Source organism: Podarcis tiliguerta, assembly GCF_965153285.1.
Source record: "Podarcis tiliguerta genome assembly, chromosome: 8".
Lineage (NCBI taxonomy): Eukaryota > Metazoa > Chordata > Lepidosauria > Squamata > Lacertidae > Podarcis > Podarcis tiliguerta.
In genome coordinates this window covers 32,236,679-32,262,039 of record NC_139541.1, presented here as the reverse complement: position 1 = coordinate 32,262,039, position 25,361 = coordinate 32,236,679, and the positions used below count along the sequence as shown (strand labels likewise).

The 25,361-nt window shown below is 42.6% G+C and overlaps 2 protein-coding genes across 13 annotated transcripts in view; both read right to left on the bottom strand.

The window, feature by feature from the left end:
• ADCY7 (adenylate cyclase 7) overlaps nucleotides 1–13,779 on the bottom strand; it is an 89,425-nt gene extending 75,646 nt beyond the window's left edge. For 6 of the 11 annotated variants that reach the window (XR_014514120.1, XR_014514121.1, XR_014514122.1 and 3 more), the window contains exon 1: nucleotides 4,512–4,804. The gene's annotated coding sequence lies outside the window, so the exon portion shown is untranslated. Of the gene's footprint in view, nucleotides 1–4,511; nucleotides 4,844–13,566 lie in introns of those variants that run through there. The other 5 variants (XM_083451827.1, XM_083451829.1, XM_083451830.1 and 2 more) reach the window with 5 other exon arrangements.
• A 1,262-nt stretch (nucleotides 13,780–15,041) lies between these two features.
• The window catches only part of TENT4B (terminal nucleotidyltransferase 4B), a 48,293-nt gene continuing 37,973 nt past the window's right edge, over nucleotides 15,042–25,361 (bottom strand). Inside the window, exons 8-12 of one of the 2 annotated variants that reach the window (XM_083451869.1) lie at nucleotides 24,622–24,748; nucleotides 24,412–24,515; nucleotides 21,906–22,087; nucleotides 19,351–19,515; nucleotides 15,042–17,867 (exon numbers count right to left, since the gene is read on the bottom strand). In XM_083451869.1, the coding sequence (XP_083307995.1) occupies nucleotides 17,688–17,867; nucleotides 19,351–19,515; nucleotides 21,906–22,087; nucleotides 24,412–24,515; nucleotides 24,622–24,748 (758 nt within the window). In that variant the 3' untranslated portion in view covers nucleotides 15,042–17,687. The remainder of the gene's footprint in view (nucleotides 17,868–19,350; nucleotides 19,516–21,905; nucleotides 22,088–24,411; nucleotides 24,516–24,621; nucleotides 24,749–25,361) is intronic. The other variant, XM_083451870.1, reaches the window with a different exon arrangement.

Below are 25,361 nucleotides of genomic sequence, written 5' to 3'. Positions count from 1 at the left end.
TGTAAACACCTTGCAAACCAACCTGGAATTGCCTCAGCCAGTTATCATCTCTATCTTATTCTCTATCTCAGGTTCCTTGGGAGCAACATATCACCATCAGAACCACAATGAACTCAAGACAGCTTTGGCCAGTTTTTGCCCCCAGTCGCAAACCACTGCGTTAACATTGGCTAACATGAGGTCAAGTCTTGCGTTTGGAAACAGGTTCTGGCAAGTATTACATCCTCTCCATGCTGATTTCCTGGGTGAAGTTTGTTCTGTTATTTGTCATGAACCCTCACAAGCTTATCACATCATCGTGAATCACTCACCACCTGTCCATCTGGTTTACTGTAAAAGCTACAAATTCTTTAAAAGGACACATTTCACACTGAAGGGTTCTTGTTAGTACCCTCGGAGAAAGCAACTGCTATAAGAGGAAGCTTAAACCTAGTTCTTCCTGCATAGATGAAATGTGTACGAAATAGATTGTGAATCACATGAACAACTACAGTTCCAAAAAGAAACGTGTAATCTACATATGCAAAGATGTGGTTTGCCTGCACAAACTCAAATGAGGCAGTTCATTTCATAACACTGAGAACCTGGGCCACTTTTATTGACTGTATAGGTTGCATGGGCTGATGAAACCATATGTTAAGCCTAGAAAAGAGGAGACAGAGGAGATATGATAGTCATCTTCAAATATCTCAAGGGCTGTCACATGAAAGGTAGGGTAGGACTCGAACCAATGGCTTCAAGTTACAAGAAAGGAGATTCCCACAAAACATCAGAAGAACTTTCTGACAGCAAGAGCTGTTTGACAGTGCAATAGACTCCCTCGGGAGGTTGTGGACTCCTCCCTTGGGTTTTAAGCAGAGGTCGGATGGCCATCTGTCATGCATGTTTTAGTTGAGATTCCTGCATTTCAGGGGATTTGACTAGAGGACCCTTGCGGCCTCTTCTAACTCTATAATTCTATGATCAAAACAGGCTCGTAATGAAGATTTCTTGGAACAGAGCAAATGATGAACTCCGAAAACCCCCAGCAGTACTTAGCTAATTGGGAACCACTGTTCTAGAAGGTTTGTTGAATGGGGACAAGCACAAATATAATTCTGCGTGGAGCTCAGGTTGCCACTTCATGCACCTGATGAAGTGGACTGTAGTCCTCCAGTGCTTATGGCATAATAAGTCTGTTAGTCTTTAAAGGTGCTATAAGACTCTCAGTCAGTAAAAGCATGAGACTCTTAATCATGCATTTCTGCGTTGCAAGGGGTTGGACTAGATGACCCTCGTAGTCCCTTCCAATTCTATGATTCTTGTTGTTTCCAGTGGGTGACAGCCTTATAAATCAATGCCAGCAGTGTAGAGAGAAAAATTGTCAAACTTGAAATAGCTCTTGGAAATCATTTCCATTCAGGAAAGAAAGACTTGTTTTCAGCAATAAGAACTATGGTCTTGAAAGGCTAGGAGCACATTTTGTTCAGACAATCAGCAGCCTCCATGAAACGCTGTTCTTTATTCTGAAAATGAACACTTTGGCTGCAGTTGGCTAATTTCCCACCTTCTCTTAACAAAAGCATTACAAAAAAAATAAATTAAAAACCCTTTCTCCACTGTAGTTTAGAGACACGCTCAATATCTGTAGGCTTACAAAACGCAGAGACTGCAACACCAAAAGGAAATGAAGTTTAAAAAGGGAAATGAACAGTGCCATATTGAACAGATTACAGCACAGATTGGTCAACAGATGCAGCCCATCAGAACAGTCACTCCCTTTCACTCCTAGAAAAACCAAATGTAAACAGAGAGCAAGAGGGCATATCAGTTGTGAATTATGGAATATGCTTCACGGTGACCATTCAGGGTTTTCCTGCCCTCCCCTGCTGCCAATAATGGGAAGCACCTGTATCTCAGGGTTGCCACTGAAATGGTAACGATGAGCTGCTCATCTGTTAATGCATCTGTTAATGCATTTGCAAAGCCCCATTGCTTAATAAACGACAGTTTCCTGAAAGTTCTGGACATCAACCCAGAGGCAAGAAGCGAATCACTAACACCAAAAAGTAATCCCAGGATTTTCATGGATATAGCATAATGAAGGATGCTGCCTTACTGAAGGTGAGGCTGGTTGCCTTTCTTGCCTAATATTGCCAGAAACTCTCTAGTCTAATCTCATCTGAGGCAGAGGACTTTCCTATCATTTGCCACCAGGCCCTTTTAAAAAACTGGCGATGCCAATGATTGAACCTGAGACCAAGTGCAAGTAAAGGAAGTGCTCTACCACTACGTCATAGTGTCCCTCCCCTCACTCATGATTTATTGACAGTCCAGGAAACGATTTAACCACATGAAACAATGCTGAGCTGTGCCTCTGAGGGTGTGCAGAGTGCATATCTCTTAAATAATCACTGGCATCTTCTGCACCACTGAGATTAAGGGTTTTCAGCTACGACATCTTTGAGTTGTATTCAACATTGTATGTACTTGGTGAAGACCTAATTCAACCACAGATCTATTAATTTCAGTAGGTCAAGCAGAATTTAGTTGGATTCAACCCTCCCCCTCTCTATATGATCAATGTCTGTACTAATAATCAGAGTAGGATGCCTGCAATGTTTGATACCTGTTACATGCCCAGTTGATGTAGGCTATAACCTTAGCACCCTTCCTTACTGGGAAGTAAGTCTTACTCAACAAAGTGGGACTGAACTTCTGAATATGCTGCATAGCACGGGTGGGGAGGTTGCAGCTTTCAAGATGTTGCTGCACTACAACTCCCATCATCCCTGCCACTGGCTGGGGCTGATGGGAGCTGCAGTCCAATAACATCTGGTGGGGCACAGGTTCCCTATCCCTACTGCATATGACTGTACGGTTAAGTTTTGACCAGTTAAAAAGAAGTGCTGCCATAGAAAACATTTGAAGGCATAAATCTAAAAATACTTCATGCTTTTTTCTTCAAAGTTATTCATGCAAACATTTGATCAATCGACTAAATTTTTGTTTAAATAAAGCACTCTAAAATAAGGGACGTTTACATATACAATTGACCCAGAGGAGAGATTGAACAGGGAGATGCCAGGATTGAAGACTGCCTGAAACCTACCCTATATCTTCCCAACAGAGCTTCTGCTTGTAGTCTATGTACCCACCATACATTTAAAGTGCACACCCACACCCTGGGAACTGTAGTTTGTTAAGGGTCCTGGCTATTGTAGCTCTGTAATGATTAAACTACAGATCCCAGGATTCTTTGGTGCTTGCTCATTAGAGAGGAGGAACACTCTGGATATGCTCAGAGGCAAAGAAACATCCTAAGCGCTATAAATTTTTAATCAATTGGCTTGACTGAAAACTTTTTAAAGTCAATTAAAAAGACACTTTGTTAACACATTATTTAGAGAGACATTATTTTTCAATGTGAATTATAAGAAGAGTCAGTGCCATCTTAGGAGAGGTGGTTCTGCTTTCATTCTCACACAGGAGAGAATGCCTCAAATGCACCACAGAAGAACCAACCAAGAATGTTCTTTTTCCCCCCTACGGAAGAAAAAGGGCCGTTCTTCTGCTTCTATGCAAGAGCATGCAGATTTCATCAAACAAGTTCTTAAACTCAACCAACAACCTTAATGTTCATTTGATTTGAGCAATTACCATAATAGCATCAGATAATGGCCAAGATTCAGAATTTAGTATGGAGAGAAATTTCATCGCAATCTTAATGCTCAGCTTGCTGGCTGTAAGCTCCATTGAAGACACAGGGATCCTTTCTTCTGAGTGCTGCATAGGACTCTACTGGGTGTTATACATATTTGTGTGTGTGTGTGTGTGTGTGTGTGTGTAAATATATATAAACACATACACACATGTATATATGTCTCTGTGTGTATTTCATAACACAAACAATCTCAACACGTCCAAAACGTTTTGAAAGGATGCCCCTCATCTTCCACAGTTCACAAGAGAAAGAAAAAATCTCCCCAGCTACATTCCATCAGCTGCCAAGGAGATCCACCTGGGCTACTAAAAGATTCAAGGATCAAAGCCTTCCTCCTCTACTCTGCAGAGTTTTTTGAGGAGACCCGGACAAAGTGAGGGCTAGAGGTGTCTGCAGACCGTGCATGCTCAGAGGCACACTTGTTTTCTGTCTTCAGATCCTTGACTTAAAAAAAAAAGGGGGGGGGGGAGATTGGGGAAGAGAAACGGACAACGCTACCTTTCCCTAAGCCCCTTATTCTATTGCCCTGGAAGCCCCAACCAGCCAATTAGAGCAGCGCAACATCTTTAATTCCCCGAGCGCAAGAACACCCACCAAACAAGAGACCTGGCCAGATAAATGGGGAGTCCTGCGGAGGAGGAAGGTCCGCGCGCAAAAGTTAGGAGGGGGCGGCGGCGCGTGCGCAAAGCCCTCACGCCCCCCCCCCGCCTTTTTGACGCTGTGAGAGTTAAGGGCACTTGTCCGAAGCGTCTCAGGTACCGGGCCCGCCGCGCCCAGGGCGCACGGAGCCAACAGCCCCAAAACTCACCTCTGCCGCCGCTTATCCGGCCAGGGCTTCGTCGCTGTCCTCGGCTCGGGGTTTTGCCTACCCTGCCTGCGTGCGTAGGTGGGTGTGCGAGAAAGAGAGGAGAGCCCAAGCCGAAGGGGTGAGTCAAAAGCGGAAAGGCGCTGCCTGCCCGACGTGCGGGTGCCGCCCCTGCCCTCTAGCGGCGTCGGCTCCCCCGGCGGCGCGGCCACTCTCCCGCCTCGCCAAGCACGACTGCAGCGGGGCCAGAGCGCAAGGAAGGCGCGCTTCGCCTGCCTCCGCGGTGGGAAGCGAGGCAGGTGCTTCAGGGGCGGGGTCTGGGGAAACCCCGCCTCTAGTTGCGCGTTGCGCGCCTGGCGATTGGCAGCCCCTTCCTTCCCCTTTCTATAAGCCCACGTGGAGCTGCAGAATGAGGTGGGAGCACAAGGGTCGGGGCGCAGCGGGGCTATAGAGAGCTTGGAAATGTAGAGTTGTAAGCATGGGCGTAGCCAGGGAGGGGCAGCTGTCCCCCAATTAAAAAACCAATAAAAATACATAGAAAACTGAGGTTCTGACCCCCACCTAACAAAAATCCTGGCTACGCCCATGGTTGGAAGGGACCCGAAGGCACCTCTACTCCAAACCCCTACAGCAGAGAAATCACAAGGAAAGAATCCCTGATCGATGGCTACCCAACCTCTGTTTTTAAAAAAAACCTCCCATGAAGGATAGTCCACCACTTTCTGAGGTAGTCCGTTACATTGTCCAACAGCTCTTGCCTTCAGAAAGTTCCTCCTAATGTTTATTTGGAATATCCTTTATTGTAACTGGAATGCATTGGTTTGAGCAGCAGAAAACAAGCTTGCTCCATCTTCCATGTGACAGCCCTTCAGGTATTTCAAGACAGGTATCCTATCATATCACTTCTCGGCCTTCTCCAGGCTAAACATACCCAACTTCCTCAACCTTTCCTCACAAGGCTTGGTTTCCAGACCTTTGATCATCTTAGTCACCCTCCTCTGCATCTGTCCTAGCATGTCATTTGAGGTTAAGCCTAGATCATACTGGTACTCAGCACCTGCAGTGCGTTGCCTAAGATCATCTCTGGCCAATTTATATGAAATTGTAGTCCAAAACATCTGAAGGGCACCCAGTTGGTGAAACCACCTCTAAATAATGTTGTCCAACCCTGCAAAACATATAATTATTACTTATTTAAGTCCAGGCCTTACAGGCCTTTTGTGACTTGGTTTCGTTTCCTCTGAAAATGCATCCAAGTAGAAACACCCAGTTGCTCATTTCATCCCCAGGTTAACCTCGTCCCCCTGAATGCTGGTGTCTATTTAACAAAGAATCATTTTATCTGCTGGCCTTCACAACCTGATTGAGCTCTTATTTCTGTAGCAGACATTCATTCCCATGCCCAGAAAAGGATAACCAATCATGATCACTTCATTTAAAAAAAACAGAAAAACACCCAACCAATATCTTGTTCTGAAATTTTCTTGCTCTAGATATCAATAGAGCCCAGCTCTCAGGAGAGTCTGGTCATATGCCTCCCTTATCTCTCAAGCCAGAACTCTTATGTGTGGCAGGAGAGGTAGGCAGGGATGACTTATTGAGCGTCCTATTTCAAGGAGGGGTGGCAAGGTGAAGCCATTTGCTTCAGGCAGGGGAGATGGCTTCAGGCCCCTTCTGTTGCACCACTGCCAGCCCCCAGCCCCCCCCCCCGAGGCTTCCCACACCACCGATGCAGTGCTGCTACCGTCTCCACTGCTGCTGTATTGTGGCAGCAGTGCAGGCACAACCACAGGTGAGGATACAGTTGCTGTGACAGGGTTGGCAGCAGCACAGGCACAACAGAATGGGCAGGGAGGGGGCGAGGACACTGATATGTGGCGGCGGCGGGAGACATGGGAGCATTTTGCCTACAGTGACAAAACATCTTGAGCCAGCCCTGACCCTGGTCTCCTAGATTAGGCCACATCCACACCATACAGTGGTACCTCAGGTTAAGTACTTAATTCATTCCGGAGGTCCGTACTTAACCTGAAACTGTTCTTAACCTGAAGCACCACTTTAGCTAATGGGGCCTCCTGCTGCTGCCGGGCCGCCAGAGCACAATTTCTGTTCTCATCCTGAAGCAAAGTTCTTAACCCAAGGTAATATTTCTGGGTTAGCAGAGTCTGTAACCTGAAGCGTATGTAACCTGAGGTACCACTGTATATTTAAAGTACAGTGATACCACTTTAAATGCTCGTGGCTTCCCCTAAAGAATTCTGGGAGCTATAGTTTATTAAGAGTGCTGAGGGCTGCTTGGAGACCCCCTTTCCCCCTCAAAGAGTTCAATCCACAGAGTAATCAGTCCCTCTTCCCAGGGAACTCTGGAACTGGTAGCTGGGAATAGGGTCTCTTAGCAATTCTCAGCATCCATGACAAACTTTAGCACCCAGGATAATTTGACAGAAGCCATGACTGTTCAAAGAGATACCATACTGCTACACTAAATGTTTGGTGTGATCGTGACCTTAGAATGACACCCACTGGACATGTGGCAGTCAGCTGGGTTGCCGGATACCGGTGACACATCATCTTTTCTAGAGTGCCTTCTGAATTTCATTAATACAAGCAGGAATACAAAGAACATTCATCAGCTGTTCTCCAAGCAAAAAGACAAAAACTGCCTTTGAGCCCTACTGCTCCTGCCTGAGGTGCCCTTTAGTAGGAAGGCAGGTGGTATTGATAGCCACACATAAGACAAGTCCTGCTGTGTTAGACCAAAGGTCTATTTAGTCTGGCCTGCAGCTTCCCACAGAGCCTAACCAGATTCCTCCAGAAACCCGCAAGCAGTTTGAAGGTAACAGCAGCGCCTGTCTTGTCACTCCCTGGCAACTGGTGTTCAGAGTTACAGTGCCTCTGAAACTCAGTTATGTTCAACTTTTCACGGGCAATAGTTTTGATAGATCTATCCTTCATGGGTTTGTCTGTTTCCCCCTATAATGCCAACTAAGCTAGTGACCATCATCACCCCCTCTTGTGACTCTGACCTTTTGCCAACAGCCGTCTGTGTTTGGGCAAGGCATAGGCAGCTTAGCGGCCATTCCTTTTGGCCAGAGAACCCTAGGAAGCTATTGTAGTTTTGTGAAGGGTGGACAGGATGCTCTGATGTCCAAAAACTGGGCATGGTCACCCATGCTCTGGCAGTGTATGTGCATGCACAAACAGGCATTGGTTTTTAAAAAACAATCAAGCAAGAGACAGCAGTTCTACATTGGGAAGGCAAGAGATACCAATAAAAATTGGATCAAGCCCCCTCCCTCCTTTCCCAGATAAGATTAGCAACAGGGACTTCTGACAGTCTTTGACTACATACAGCCTCCACTTCCAGACCATGCTTTTCATTTTCAGGAGACCAGCTCACTGCAGTATTCCCAAGTCTAACCATTTAACAGAGCAGAGCGGATCAGAGATGCGAGATCAGAGCAAACTGGAGTGCTCATGAAACTGCTCCACTGTTTCCCAAGTGCTGGCGGAGAGCAGATCAAAGCACTAATTCCTGCTTCCAGAGTGCTTGGAGAGCATCCCCCTTCTGGTGATCTAGCTAAGAAATCTGTAGGAACACTGGGAGCTGCTTTCTTCTGAGTTGGTCCATTAAGCTCAATAATGTCCACCCTGTTGGAGGCAGTATGCCTCTGAACACCAGCTGTTGAGAATCACAGCTAAGTGTAAAGCGCTATTGTAATATAGTACTCCTGAAAAGTTGCTTACCTTCTCCTCTCCCTTTGCTGGGGATGATGTTATCAAGTTAAGGGCAACCAAAATGATCAGGGGGATGGAGCGACACCCCCCCACACACACCCAGTGAAGAAAGGTCACAACATTTGGGCCTTTTTAGTTTATTTAAATGCAAATATTAATAAGTATATTTGAGTGTTATAAGAGCAGTATTTTTTTAAAAAAACTATTGTTAGGTGTACTTCTTTTCTCCAATAAATTCCTGGGCTGACGTGTTTATGTGGATCTGATGACCTTCGGCAGTAGCTCTTCAAGGTTTCTCATAGGGCAAGAAATGTAACCTATCTGAACATGCCAATAATTAAATCTAGGACCTTTTGCGTTCAGAGCAGATGCTGTACCACTGAGCTATCTGGCTTCCCCATCTGGGCAGCCACAGCAGCCAGTAAGCTTTTGGCAAGAGTGCTGCATACATACAGGTGGTGCTGTGTTTTTGTTTTTAAAATCACCAGCAGAGGCAGAAACTGCTGGGGGCCAAAAAAAAAACTAAAAATACTTTGGGGACCAGACTTCACTCACAGGTCAGCCATTTGCCGCTCCTGCTCCAGTGGTCTTGAATCATACAGCTCTGCAATTCTATGCTTCCATGCACTTCTCAAACTACAGTTCCCAGGATTCACTGGCAAAGTAACACGAAGCACTGAAAGGGTTGCGATATATAGTGTTCACGGAGGGCATGCATGCATGCAAAAACAAGAAAATGACAAAGAAAGGTGGAGACACGAGAAACTATGGTTCTTATCTTCACACTGGGTTTTTCTGGTGCCAGCTCAGCTGCAGTTTCCCAGTGCAATTACCGTGATAAAGACATGGCTGTGTAGCAACAAAGCACTTATTCATATGAAGCTTGTTTAGATTAGTGAAAAAGAAAAAAGCAATTTAAGCACAAAGTGTCACTTTTTTACTAAGAACAAAAAACACCTGCTTATATTCTGACTGCGAGGGAGGAAGGAAGAAATCCAGGAAGTTACCCCTGCCCCCAAAAAACCTTTAGAAGTCCCCCCCCCCCCGAAACTTTAACTAGGCTAAATTAGATTACAAAGCACAGGAAATTGGGGTGGGGTTGGTGAATACTGAGAGGCTGTTAGGGTCGCAAGTGGAGTTCGTGCAGAATTTACCACAAATAAAATTCTTAGAACCAAAGGACACTGAATGGGAGGGGTTTTTTTAAAGAAACTTATGTTTTCTACCCAAATAACAAAAGCTGCATTCACAAAGGAGTTAATTTTATTTTCCGAATGGTTAATTTCCACATTATATTTGAGCTTTCACATGATGTAAAAGCCACTTCTGGATTTGGGATTCAAGATGACCTTAACAGATTGGAGAGCTAGGCAGAAACAAAGAAAATGAATTTTAGTAGGTACAAATCTAAGGTTCTGCACTTAGGCAGAAAGAACCAGCTGCACAAATATAAGATGGGGGACACCTAGACTGCCCATAGTGCAAGTGAAAAGGATCCACACCTTAACATGAGTCAACAGTGTGATGCAGAGGGGGTGGGGGAAATTTAACGCTATTCTAGGCTGCATCAACAGAAGTATAGTGTCTCAATCAAGGCAAGTAATAGTCCTGCTCTACTCTGCCTTGGTCAGACCACTCCTGGAATACTCTGTCCAGTTCTGGGCACCACAGTTTAAGGACGATATTGACAATCTGCAATGTCTACAGAGGAGGGCAACCAAGATGATCGAGGGTCTGGAAACTGAGCTTTATGAGGAACGTTTGGGTATGTTTAGCCTAGTAAAGCGGAGACTGAGAGGAGATACGATAGCCACCTTCAAATATCTAAAGGGCTGTCACATGGAGTAAGCTTGTATTCTCCTCCAGCGGCTGGAACCCAAACCAATGGATTCAAGTTGCAAGAAAGGAAATTCTGACTAAACGTTCTGAAGAACTTTCAGACAGTAAGAGCTATTCAACAGTAGAATGGATTCCCATGAGAGGTGGTAGACTCTCCTTGTTTAGAGATTTTTAAACAGAGCTTGGATGATAATCTGTCTTGGACGCACTAGTTAAGATTCCTGCATTGCAAGGGGTTGGACTAGGTGACCTTCAGGGTCTCTGCCAACATGTTGGAACCTTTCCTTATAGGTGAATTGCTCCACCCCCTTGATCCTTTCGAATGCTCTTTTCTGAACCTTTTCCAGCTGTACAGTATTCTTTCAGGGCAAGGTGACCAGAACAGCCCACCATTTTATACTAAGCTAAAAACTTACTACACGCCTCAGATTCTCTCTTTTACATCCCTTATTGTCTGCTTGCATTTTTGCAAATGCCTTTGTTCTTTCTTTTCATTTGAACGAGACACCCATTTTATGAAGGAAGCCTTGCTTCCAGCAGCTTTTCTCCTCTCGGCTTGTTATCCACACCTGCATGGTTTTGGCCCTGGTGGTCCACAGAAGATAGCAAAAAATGCTACCATGTATGCGTATTATGATTCTTTTGTATGGATTTTAATTGCAAGCTTTTGGAGGCTAATCGAGGATGAATGTGATGTGTAAAACAGGGGCAGGGAACCTGCAGCCCTCCAGATGTTGGTGTACAGCTTCCATCATCTGTGGGCATTAGCTGTTAAGTGCTGGCACCGATGGGAGTCAAAGTCCAACAGCAGATGGAGGGCCACAGGCTCCCCACTACAGGAAACATTAAAAAAAAAAAAACTTGATTCAGAAGGCAATACAGTGGTGGTGGTGTTTAGTCGTGACCCCATGGACCAGGCACTTCTGTCTTCCACTGCCTCCCGCAGTTTAGTCAAACTCATGCTGGTAGCTTCGAGAACCCTGTCCCACCATCTCGTCCTCTGTCGTCCCCTTCTCCTTGTGCCCTCCATCTTTCCCAACATCAGGGTCTTTTCCAGGGAGTCTTCTCTTCTCATGAGGTGGCCAAAGTATTGGAGTCTCAGCTTCAGGATCTGTCCTTCCAGTGAGCACTCAGGGCTGATTTCCTTCAGAATAGAGAGGTTTGATCTTCTTGCAGTCCGTGGGACTCTCAAGAGTCTCCTCCAGCACCATAATTCAAAAGCATCAATTCTTCGGCAATCAGCCTTCTTTATGGTCCAGCTCTCACTTCCATACATCACTATTGGGAAAACCATAGCTTTAACTCTATGGACCTCGTATAATACAGTGGTACCTCGGGTTAAGTACTTAATTCGTTCCGGAGGTCCGTTCTTAACCTGAAACTGTTCTTAACCTGAGGTACCACTTTAGCTAATGGGGCCTCCTGCTGCTGCAGCACCGCCGGAGCACAATTTCTGTTCTCATCCTGAAGCAAAGTTCTTAACCCAAGGTAATGTTTCTGGGTTAGCGGAGTCTGCAACCTGAAGTGTATGTAACCCGAGGTACCACTGTATACAGGCGCAGCATCCTGAGCCAGAGCAAGTAACTAAACAAAAAGCATGAACTAATGTCACACTTTTTCTGCTTACACACAAAGACTCCCCACCCCCCTTCTTAATCTAAGAAGTAGCAGCATGCGAAGTGCCCTCAGCAGAGGCAAAACAGCTACCTTCTGTTCATGCCAGGTCAAACGAATTTCCCAAAACCTCTGTTAATCATGGTATGCACACTCAGATGAGTGTAAAGCAGGGGATCTGCTCCTAGAAAGAGGGACTTATCTCTTTAACCAGAAACACCTCCGTGGTTAGCTGCAGTCACTTAGATATGAACATTTACATAACCATGTTTTGAGACTGTTACCACCCCTATATACTGTCTCAGTTCCTTGTGAGAATGACAACCCTCAGAGAATATTTCCACCTGGAATAACGTGCCCAGTTCTCCCCCAACCCGTTTAATGATTTTGGGAAACTGGAATGTGTGCAGGGAGGTTGGGAACCAAGATGATCAAGGGTCTAGAAACCAAGTCTTATGAAGGATGGGTTGAGGGCAGTGTTAGAAACTGAGTTATGAAAGCTACGAGCTAAATGGCACCTTAAACCTAGGTTATGGGCGCAACAATGGAATGTCTAGGCACACTTTTTAAATAACAAGAATACAAGGCTGAAAATGAATGAACTGCAGCTAAAATCTTATATTCATTTTTCACATGGTCTAGTCCTTCCCCTGCCCAGCCCCCTCATATTCTTAGAGGGTCTCTTCTCCAGTCTTCAGAGTAGCTGGAAGTGGGGAGGCAGAAAAAGGTCCTCCTTTCCTTCCACTCTGCAGTTTTAATCTGAAATCTTAGGTGCAGAACTGCGCCCAGAGCTCAGAAGCTGCTCCCGCTAATGAAATTCCCTGTCACAAAATGCGCCTAGAACAATGCGAGTTTTGAACACTGGTTGAGGGAACTGGGTATATGCAGCCTGGAGAAGAGAAGGTTAAGAGGGGGCATGATAGCGATCTTCAAATATCTAAAGCCTATTTTCTACTGCTCCAGAAGGTAGGACCTGAACCAATGGATTCAGATTGCAAGATAGGAAATTATGATTAAACATTAAGAATGACTTTCTGACATCAAAAACTGTTCAACGGTGGAACGGACTACCTCTGAAGGTGGTGGCCTCTCCACTGGAGATTTAAGGGAGGTTGGATAGTCATCTGTCAGGAATTACTTAACTGCGATTCCTGCATTACAGAGGGTTGGACTAGATGACCCTTGGGGTGCCTCCCAACTCCTATGAATCTATTATAAACTCTATAATACACCACAAATGTATATCTGCAAGCTTCTTGCCTCTACTTGTCTGTGTGGTATGATTTAGATGATTCCAAACCATGGTCTGGTATTATGTTGTAGTGTAGAAAAACAAACATGGGATTCATGCACTCTCTCAACCTCCTCATGCAATGTTTTCTTCAGCCCACTTCCAGGATTTAACAAGCTGTAAGTCTGCCCACAAGCCACTGTGGACCAGAGACTATTTTTAATGCACATGTTGTTTAGCTCTTGTCGTTTACATGTTTTTTATTTCTCTCTTACTGTTTTAGCATTTTGCAAGAGACAATGAAGAGCGAAAACAAGCTCTCATCTTCCATGTAAAAGACAAATCATTTTCCTTCTGTGGAAACCTACCTAATGAACTATTTGGGCTCTGTACACACTACACCTTTAAAACACATTTTAAGCACATTTCCCCCCTTCAAAGAATTCTGGGCACTGTCGTTTCCCCCTGACAGTGCTACACCCACCTTGAAACTAGTGTGCCCAGAATTCTTTAGAGGGGGGAAATGTGCTTTAAAGACATAGTGTGCACTCAGTCTTGGGCTAGAGAGAATTGTTTCCTTGCATAACCCATTGTTAAAAACAGAACTAGCGTAACACAAACTATAATGCGACTTACTTGTTTCTGCAGGTGATTCTGTGATCACACACAGTGCCCCCCCCCCCACTGTGATCTATTGCTCCATATACATATCGCTGCTTACAGAGTCCTCCTTGCCTATGGTGGGGCTTCTCCTTGCATACAGAGAGATGCACCTTTCGTCAAAAAAAAAGCAGCAAAAATACACTTAATAGGTGGCCCTGTGCACACAGTATAGTTCAACAAGGAACTGCTGTACCAGGGCCACATGCGTGACACATGCACAAAAATTGCTTTCCTTGCCAACCCATTAACTGCAAGGCTGAAGGAGACAGTTTGGCTATGAAATGTTCCCTGGCCTCTTGGATTCAGGCACAAATAAAATCAGGTCTATTTATAGACCCTCTTCTGCAATTACTGCACTCAAAGTGGGTTGTCAACAGATATAAAGGCCCCTGTAGGAGATGGAGTGGGAAATAAAATGTACTATACAATAAGCAGGCAACTTGAAGGCCGTGGGGTTGCTGTAGCCTTTGTGGGTACAGCTAAGTCAAAAGCATGTGGGCTTCCCTATAATAAAAAGATCTACACACCTACCTGCCATTTTTGTACTGTGCTGTTGCCAGTCTCAGTAAATTCAAAACGAAACGTCACATACGCTACAGTAGATGATTTGCACAGCAGCCATGTTTCAGAGAGAAAATCCTGGCTCTATCAGCCCAGGAGCATCAGCTCCTTCACTCTTCCCCTTTCACGAGCACCAAAGCAATCACACAAACAAGCTTCCTGTTTTGTGTGAGAAGCAAGAACTATTTTGGGAGACAAAAAACCCAGGATCCAACCCTGGTTTAAAGCTTGCTTCCAAACCCTGGCTCCTTTAGAAGCCATTAACTCTTATCTTCCAGTTTGTACATAATGGAAGGCTTATGTTAAACCAGGAAGCTGCAATTGTTTTGCTGTTCATGCAAGCAGAGGAGTAAATGCAGGTATGTACCGTGTCGCACAGTCTCAGGACTCACACCCAGGGGATCGGCTGCCACTCAACTCCTGGAATTGTTTCATGCCATCCCTCAGCCCCAACTTTACCACCACTATTGAGTAGTCTTTAGGGCAAGGTCCATAGCTCAGTGGCGGTGCATCTGCTCTGCATGCAGAAGGTGCCATCTCCAGGTAGGGCTGCTAGTCACTGTGGACAACGCCGAGCTATACAGTCCAGCCGAGTCTCGTTCAGTGTTCCTATGCTCCTATGTAGTCTGGTCATTTGGAGTTTGCAGTGGGTGGCTGGAGATTGTGCACATGTGGATATGGGGGGTGGGGTGGGGGTGGAATCACATGCCTTTCAAAAGAAAATGGATGTCACGAATGATTTTAAAAAATGTGGGTGTTTAAACATTTATTTTATATCTATATATATTTCCACAAAATGTTCACAAAAAGTATTCAAACTCAAAAAAGGAATTAGACTTGAGTTGAATACAGAGATGAAATGTACAAGATAAATGAGCAGGCAAAACTCGAAGCTATTTTCTTTTTACTTCAGATTGAAAAAGGCGAACAGTTCAACTGTCCAGTTTAAATAAAAGTTTTGCTTAGACATACAGTGTTTCATGAATACAATGCTGGTAATCTGAGGCAAAGTAAATACCTCAATTTCTCCTTCATGCTTTTTTTCCTTCGATGTTGTCTTCTGTTAAGAAATATACTGTTTACAAAATGAAACTCGAGCAGTCCAGGAAAAGCTAATTTTCCATTAAAATTTATGAAAACCATAAATTGAGGCAAACCTAAGATTCCCAACGGAATCAAGATTATCTTCCCGCTACCACCACATTAAAATAATCACATGCTTATTGGAACACCAAACTCTGCATCCCGACAGAACATTTGTTTCCAACAATGAGGGTGATTCTTTGAAGAAGAAAAATTAAATAATGATAAAAATAATAACAACAACCCTTCAGTGTGGTTAAGTAATACAGATCGATGTATTACACATTTGTAACAGCGTTTGATAACAGCAGCTAGTAATACTGGATTACTATAATTTAGAATTTGTTCCCAAAGCAGTGAAGGTAGGCCTACACAGTTATAAAACATTTTTAAAATTCAAAATAAATACTTTTCAATAATGCATAATGTACTTGCAGCAAATTATAGTAACAAAAATATTGTTGATAAAAACTGATCAGAAAAGAATATGGATCTAAAATTGAAAACATTGACAGGTTAACATTCTTTTTCCTTTAAGCTTAGTGTTCTTGAGCATTAGGGTGGGCTAGGTTGTGTTTCCCTCCTCCATTTCCTTGGAAGTTAAATAAATGCTTTACCATCAAGAGTGTGTGTTTTATTAAGTTTTCAGTGATGACAGTTTTTGGTCGTTTTGCATTATTTTACTTAAAAAGCTTTTGCACTAGATCAGTGCTTATTAAAGGTCAAGTTGGTCTACAATTATAAAAGAAAACATCTAAAAGCTAATATTATTCCTCATAAAAGGATCATCATCATTCTCCAGACTGGATACACTGAACACAGTCTTACATACTGACATACTTACATACACACACTCACTCACTCACTCACGCAAACACACTTTCCTCTTCAAAGAAAAATGTTACAGTAAAAGTCACTTTACATTCTATCAATTAAAGTGCTCCAAATCCTTTTTGCAAATAATGCAAGTGACTACAAACCTACATGTCCCATTTTGCATTCATCGCATGAACTTCTTGTCAGTCTTAAAACCCACAGCATGGCTGAGCTTAGGAAATGTTCAAATGTTTTTAAAAGGTGGGGGTGGGAGATTTTTGACAAAGAAGTACTTGGATATGAAAAAGGTTTCAGCTCTTTAGACAGCAATACAAATTTATTTCCATTATTGAAGACCGTTTAATTCTTTGAGTGGATTTAAAAATATACCGAAAAAGGAATGAGATAACAAGGGATTTTTTTTCCCAACTGCCTTAACAGTTCCATTTCTCAAGTTGTTTTTTTTTAAGAAAAAGATACAAAGTTGCAAGGTAAAGGAGAAAAAAAATGGGGATGAAGGCACAAAAAAAGACATAAGGTTTAGAGGAGGTCCCAAAATGTAGACATCACCAATGAACTTGAGATGTTTTCCTTCATGTAGCAAAGTGCTTCCTTCCCTGCCCCCCCCTCAAGTAGCTTGGTTTCCTATCAAATAATAATAAAAAAACCCCTAAGGTTTTTGATGAAAACTAACCTGGAATAACCCTTTTTGCCTGAGAAGATGGCACATCAGAAAGAAGGTGAAGAGTTCATTTTCCACTCGTGCGAGAGGAAATACAAGCTCCAAGTTGACACATGATGCATTTTTACACTTTATAAACAAGTCTTTGCGCCCCTGCATCTTATCTGCCTTTTTTCCTTCAGAGAAGCAACATGTACAGACACATAAATGTGCTATTAAATCATTTCAATGCTAAGGGGGGGTGGGGGAAGCACACCACAATTTCTGAGCCATATAACTCACTACGTTGTCCGATGTTCAGCTGACAGTTCAGATTATTATTATTTTTAAGCTAGTCCTGAGGGAAAAGGAGGGGGATGTTTCTACAATTTAAATGGCAATGTTATGTAAAAAGTATTAACAAATCCACTATTACAAATGTCAGTTTTCCTATATGGTCGTCTATAGATACACAATAAAATGGTAAATATATGCAAAAATAATTTAAAAATTATCATGCGTGAATTTACTCACTCTCCTTTGAACTTTGGGCTTCCCTCAAAATATAGTATTTTTTTTCACTTTTTTATCCTTTTATTTTAGTTCATTACCAACCCTTTAAACACACTGAATACTAGCCCCCCTACAGGTCAGCATAAAAGCTGATGGGAAATATTTATTTTACATTCAAGCTTTTATATCCTAAACAACCCTGTGGTAGCATATAACTCACCACATAAGTGGCCTTTTGCTGATCCCTCCTCCCCCCCCCCCCTTTTGCCGTTATCAGTCTTCATGATCTGTTCCGTGGCGAGCTGGAAAAAATAAAAACTAAAATGCGTTGCTAATCAACGTTCCCATAGTCTTTTGAGACTCCAGATGAGGTCTGGGGATTCACTGTCCCAACTTACTCTTGTAGCATGAGAGAGATCATTGCACACAGAAGAACAGTCAAAATTGTCAGATAGGAGAACTATCTACAAAGGTCTGGAAGGACCACGTCCCTCTTGTGTTTCCTCTTTTTGCCGTGGAAAAACTGGTGTGATTTGCTGCCTTGGTGCTGTTTGTTCATGACCGAGGTGCCATGGCTTGAATTTGCTGGACCCTGGAAGCCTTTGTTGGAAGAAGTGCGGAATAACCTCGTGGATCCGTGCTGCAAAGGAGAAGACGAGAAAGCCAGTGTGAGCACCCTCGCTACGTACAGGTCATTTGCTCTCGCAACACATGAGCCACAGTTACATGAGCAGAGAGGCAAGCAGCCCACGGTGCTTCCACACAAGGAATGAAGTCACATACAGATCAGGAAGGTTTATGTGAAGTTTCCAGGGCTACTCCAAACTAGCAGCTCCTAGCAACTTTATAATTAATCTTGCATTGTAAGCTACATGTGGAATCTCTACAGACTTCTCACCCTTCAGGGGGGTATATAGAATCTCTTTGAATGCACCTCAATTACTTGCTAGTGGGCAAATGCCATTTTTTGAACTACTGACCAATTGTTAAAACTGATGTCTAAAATTTGGCTTTGAGGTTTCAAAATCTCAGCACTATTGTGCAACTACTCTAATCATGTTGAAAAAGAGAAGGAGGAAGAGCAAAAGCACATCCACATTTTAAAGATAAAATGGCATGGCACTGACAGGAAAGATGCAGAAGGCAGTGTTTTTTAATCCCTTTTGAATCATTTCTAGAAAATGCATTTTCATTTCTGTGCTATTGCGCCATCAAATATTTTTTAAAAATATAGGCGAATAAGTAGTAATTAAAATAGCTACTTGATTGGAAAAAAATACACAGCTAAAACAATGTTCACTGGAAAGATAATCACAGAATCATAGAGTTGGAAGAGACCCCCTAGGGGTCATCTAGCTCAATGCCCTGCAATGCAGGAATCTCAATAAAGGTATGCTGTGGTATAGGTGAATGACAACAGCCTCACCCTAATGCACCACTGCACTTGTCAAAACAACGCCTCTAAATAAAAATACGCAACAGCCCTAAGGAGATCTACACCTGCGGAGACTGTGTTACAGTTCCATTGATCCCAAAATAAGTTTGATTCTCTGTGGCCTAGAAAAAACTGAAGAAGCAAATAAGGCAACCGTTTTAGGATGTTACACAGGTACCCCATAAAATGTGTGTGAACACATCATAACGATTCAAAGCATATATGCAGAACATTCTGTGTCAGGTGCTGATGAGTTACAATAGCTGAGCTTTTAGAGTTTTAAATTTTGCACTATTTTTTATCTTAGGTTTCAATTGTACGTCGCTCTGGACAGACATTTGCTCAGAACGATGGCCTAAAAATGTACTTCTCTACATTTCTTCTGTGACCACTGAAACCCCTTTTATAGATCCCTTTCCTATTGCTGGAGAAGTCTTATTTTAGTAGCCTCCTCATTACCATCAATCTCTGAAGAGGCAGGGGCAGAGGGAAGAGACCCCATCCCTCCAGATTTCAACCTCATGGGAAAATATGCTAGCTTGTGTAAGCCTGAGGTTACAGAATTTCTGCAAGCAACAAAATGCTGTACTGAAATCCCGGGCGGGGTGGGGATGCCACTTAAGGATAGTAATGCTGGCAGTGGAAGAAGGAAGGGGACCAAGGTGATTGAGCCCAATGCCCTACCAACCTGGGACTTGTTTACAACACTGGATGCATTCACTGTTTGGCCACCTGGTATTTTCCCACTCAACTGCGTGGATCCCAGTGATATGTCCTGAGTAGCCATTCTGTTTGCTGTAGTTTGGCGGCAGCCCAGCTGTTTAGAGGTTTTGCATGGTGTTCCATCAGACTCCTGTTGGGAAACAGGCATCAGCAGGAACATGTCAGTTAAGGGGAAAGACAGGAGAGGCCAGTTCTTTCAGATGGTCAGCACCTTCAAAACTACAACCAGGTAAGGGACTACTGCTCTCAAAAATAAGACGCGATAAGGGCCCTTTATTGCTCCCAGATCCAGTGACCTATGAGAATCACATGTGTACCAAGGGAATGTTCCCAAATCACATTTCATGTATGTACTATGCAAATATTCTCCACAAAAATGAGCTTTTAAAATGCTGGATTGATGCAAGCATCCATCTAATTATTTTAGACCCACCAACAGCTGCATAAAATGCAATACTTCCCCGCCTTCTCTTTATGTAACTAGCTTTTATCATGTTAGAGAGGCCTAAGGAATTAGCTCTTTTTGCATTTTCTGGATAATCTGCTTCTATGGAAGCCATGAGGCTAGAGGAGAGAGAGCTCTTTAAGACAATCCCAACTCATACACCGTTTCCCCTCTTTTTAATTATCTCAGAGGCTAATGCAAGGCTGGCAAATATTTACTGTCCTGATCATTTTGGCTCATGTCTGGCACCAGGAAGGCCTAAGGAGGCAGGTCCTATACAAACATAAATTTCTTTCATATCCTGCAGATGCCAATACACTTTCCAGGAAACCCAGATCTAGAAGGCTAGGCCTGCACACCTACTGACCCACCAGCAATGTACTAAGGGCTGCTGGGAGCTTCAGCATCCATTGGGTTGGTTTTTTGTCCCAGGCAGTGAAAGCTGGAGAATCACCTAGTCTCTGTTGGGCCACCATACACGGCTGGTGAGCTATATGCCTTGCCAGTTACAAGTGCAGCTGTACAAGCACATGCTGCTTATATCAAACCCAAAAGACAGAAAGCAAAAGCATCATATTGAAACCAGATTGAGAAGTACAAGCATCACAGTCCGGGAGATGCTAAGTGTGTGCAAGGGTACACCAGGGAATCCTGACAATTATTGCGAGCATTCACTACTGTATGAGTAGATGGGGAAAAGTATATCCCTTTCTGGACGTTTTAAACTTCCATCTTGTGGTTTTTGGAATTCCCATGTGAGCAATCAACGCTCACCAAATTTTAGGGCATCCACTGAAACTAACATATATAGTTTCTAAGAACATAAAATAGAAAAGCAGATATTGCCATAATCGCTGGGCTGCATGAACAAAAGTGCTGCTTTAAAGTATGCTTAGAGGTGCTTGCTCAGTATGGTTTTGTTTCATTTTAAAACTTATGTTCCTTGATGGTGGTTCCTTGAAGATCAGACTCATATAAACCCCGGCGTCACTAACCACCCTCTGCCATGTTCCATCTCCCACTGCCTTGGAGGTTTAGGTGGCTGGGACTGGCAGAATGGCGTTTTTGACTATGGCATCCAGATTTCAGAACTTCTTCTGAAGAAGGCAGACTACTAGCCTTCGCCTTGGCTTTTTATTAATTCGCTACATGCTTTTCTGTTTTGCCAAACTTTTGAACTGTCCTATGCTTTTTTGCCCCTCTCACAGGTTTGTATCTCATTTTTTTATTATGTCTTCTTTTAATTGATAATGTAAGCACAGCCTTCGGGAGCTAAAAGATAAGAATGAGTTTATAACTGAGTGCAAACAAATATGCTTTTGCAACTCTTCACAATTTTGTTTCGTTTTTAAACTGTTTGCTATAAGGATATTGTTTGAGGCAAGGAAAATTCAAAGCTGCCCATCCCTAAATACACAAAACAACTTTGTGGTGGTGGGAGGGAGTTTTCCTGAGCAAAGCAGTTTGATTCTGCCTTTCTCTGCATGAAGACAAAGCAGCAAGGGGGGGGGGGGAATACTACTATAAAAAAAACTATTATAACAATACAAAACAGACAAAAGGAATAACTTATCCAAGTCTGAAATCTTTAACGAAAATGTCCCTTCAACCAGGGCTGTCTTTAGAGCCCTATTAAAAGCTGGTGTTCCTGGAGGGGTGGGCACATTTCTATGGGGAAGCCATTGCATAACCTGGATGCCACAATTTTAAAAGGTCATTTTTCTTGCTCCCATTAATGGAACTTCTGCCAGCGGTGGTACCACAAGGGGGGCCTCAGAAAACGAGCAATGTTTCTGAATGGGTTCATATGGGACAAGGCAATTCCCAAGATACCATGTTCCCTGACAATGTAGGTTTTTATTTTAAAAGACCAGAGCCACAGCACTTCAAACTGAGCCCGGAAACAGTGCCCAATGAAGACAACACAAGAATTACATAATATGGCCTTCCCTATAGCTCCAGACAATAGTTTGGCTGCTATATTCTGGACCAGCTGGGGTAACTACACTGCTTCAAAGGAAGCTAGTGTGCATTACAATAATCCAATGGGACAGTGACCAGGGCATGATACTTACTACGTCGCTGGAGCTGGAGAGTGTAGAAGATGACGATGATAAAGGGCCTGATGAAGAATTTGATGAGTGTTTGCTTGGTGTCTCTGTTTTACTTCTAGGTTTCCCTAGTGATTCATTCCCTTCGGAAAGATTATTGTTGCATTTGTCCAACTGCTGGTTGTCTATCAAGGTCACCCCATTACCTGTTAAAAAGTACAGAATAGTGAGCACATAAGCATTCTTTCACAACAATGAAGTTGCTCACAACAGTATAGAGAGATTTGGTTTCCGGGGAATATGTGGTCCAGCCCCACCCAGCATGGTGAATAGTCCGGGGGAGATGTACACCAGCAGTATAAGGAGGGCCACAAGTTCCCCACCCCTGTGTTAGATGAACACACACTGTGCTCCCCTCTCAGACCAACAACGGGTTGTAAAGAAAATCACTTTCCACTTTCGCATCATGGAACATAACTGCTTGCAGCTGAGATGCATGTAGTGCAAAAATGACATGCAAGACGGGGTTTAATTTGTTTCAAAACCCTGAATGACAATAGGTGTTAAATGGCATTCAGGGCAGCAATCCAGTCATATCTGAGACCATGGCTTTTAACCAAATAACTCTATTTACTACGTACTACTGAAACAGGTGTTAACACAATGAACACTACTAATGTAGATCTGTTATTCCCCAAGGGATTTCTTCATTACTAACTTTAGCTGGATTGAGGGTATTTAGTTGAAGCCAGTTAAGTTTCTCTAAAAGATTTTAGGTAATTATCCAAGTGTTGGTCTGATCTAACTTTGCTTCATCCTGTTAGAGCTTGTGCAAGGCAGGACAGATTAATAAGATTTGCTACATTAAAGACACACCAAGGATGGCATAGCATAACTGAAAGAGGATGACATGATGGAAAGCTAAGTGAAATGTTGTCGTTTTAAACTTGAGAACTTGGGAGCATTTTTGGTGGTTGTACACTACTTTTGAGCTTTTGGGAAAGTTGCATAAAGTATTTATAAATGGCGTAACAAAGATTGCTGTCAGAGACACAGTGCTCCAAGTGCCTATTACAGACATGGAACTTTTCAGTTAATGCTACGTCAAAAGAATTTGCTAAAACTTCTGTTAAAATCCATGATTTGCACAAACAACTCTTTGGCAGAGTGGTTCTCTATAACACATATACTACTCTTGGGAGGAAGGCATTATCTCTGTAACCAGGAACACACACTCCTCAGAGACTCATGTTTTGACACATGCTGTATAGAACAGGGACTCTCTGTCAAGGTATATATATATATGATCATTTATCTCAATTCATTTTTATTTTTATTCCTCAGTTCTTTGAATTGAAATAGTTAGCTATCAAATAACCATTCTGGTCTCTCTGGACCATGATTTTTCTTTTCCTTGCAGGCTTCTCCACCCTGCTTCTCTGTGTCCATCAGTACAATCTTATGCACATTTGTTCAGAAGCAAACTCCACTATATCTAGTAAGTGTGTTTAGAATTGGGGCCTAGGTCTATATCAATAAAACAAATCAACCTTTGCTGAATAGGAGTATTTAGTAAATTGCCTGCAACAGTTCTTTCATCCCTCCAGTGCATCCCAACAACATGTTTTCTTAGAAGCAACTCCTGTGTTCAGTGGGGCTTACTTTTAAGTAAATGGGCACAGGGTATCAGCCACAGGTGGTTTGAAAAGCATGGTCAACTGCACTTCTTTCAGCTATCTTTGACACTGTAGTTTCTCCTCTACCTCCTGTTCTCTGCTTTCAATATATTGTAGTCTGGATCATCAGAGTCTGCATGCTTCCATACAGGCTTTATGCTGTTCAGAATTTGTGGGAATAGCAGGCCTTGATTTAGTGAGTGGCCAATTTATGTTTATGCAGCTTTGGTTTTCTTTTTGACTCAACCATTCTAAGTGTTATGATAACAGAAGGGACTACTGCCAGATCAAGCCTTTAGCAGATTCTGCTGTCAACATTTCAGTCTGCAACTCATGAGGGTTAACAACTTGTTTTAAAATGAGAACTCCCAACTATAGTATGTCATACTCAAGTAGACCCACTGAAACTAATGGACTTAAATCACATCTGCTGACAAGAGCAAGCCTACTCTTGAGAAAACAATCTGCCAGATACAACCCAAAGTATCTTATATTGCTTATGGAACTTCCACAGCCTATATTCTATTCTATTTGAGAATGTCACTATTACTCCCTGTGTTCTTTCTACCAAAGTAGTCAGTTATCAAGTCAACTTTTTCTCTCTTGATCATAAACCTATGCTTGCAGGCCTCTTGCCTCTGCTTTTCTGTATCTGTCCATGCAATCTTATATATGTTTACTAAGAAGCAAGCTCCATTATGCCTGAAGCTTTTTGTGCCACTGTCCATAATGCAAATCAAACTTTCTTGAATAGGAAGAAGCTTTTATATCTATATTACAGGCCTCCCTGCCAGGATCTAAAGTGAACTTTTGGCTGCAAGGGTTTTGCAAGCCTACATATAGGAAAATCTTACCATTGCATGATGTCTCTGTGCTATTCTGCATTCCCCATTGCTTTGATATCCAGTCTCTATATGTTGCGACTTCTTGTGTTACTCTGATAATTCTTCCTAATATACTGTGAACATTTTAAGAGAAAGGAAAGGTTAACTGGATTTTTAAAGGATGGGGGGGGGAGAGAGTGACATCACTAATGGATCCAACTTGGGACATATAATGTTTACCTTTCACTTTCATTGTTGGGATAATATTTAGCTATTGGCGATACTGCATGGCTCAGAACAACGTATGCATAATCAAAGGCCTGTTTCACTTGCATGGCACCATAAGAACTCCTGCCAACATCATTACCTTAAAAAAAGAAAACATCCATTAGGGTGATTGTAACGGGAAAACATTTTCTCTGAATATAATATGATTTTGCACTGCAAAAAGGAAATTAGTCCCAACAAAACAAAACAAGGTAATTTACCAATCAACTGGGATCTAAATATCCCAATAATACAAAATGAAGTAATAAGCAATTTTATTACACAAATATTGCACTTTTATATCACAAATATAAAAACAGTTAAAAATATAACCTGAAACTATTCAACTCAATAAAATAATCCCAAGTGCTTTTTGACTTTATGGTCTTCCTCAGTGATCCTTAAAAGGGATATACATATACAGATACATAGAGATAATTCATCAGCTTTTTGCTTTCCAGCTTCTACTGTACAAGCTGCAGCTACGGAATGGCAATATATTAAAACACACAATATAGATATTTGCAAATTTCACACATTATACACATAGAGAGAGCATGTGTGTATGTATGTATACAAATATGTGAGCATGTGTATATAAGGTGGGTCACTTTTAGACATATGTGCTATCACTTTTGGCTTATGTATATATATTACTCAACTCTAAAACTCTATATAATACAAACAATTCCAAACAAACATAACCTGAAATT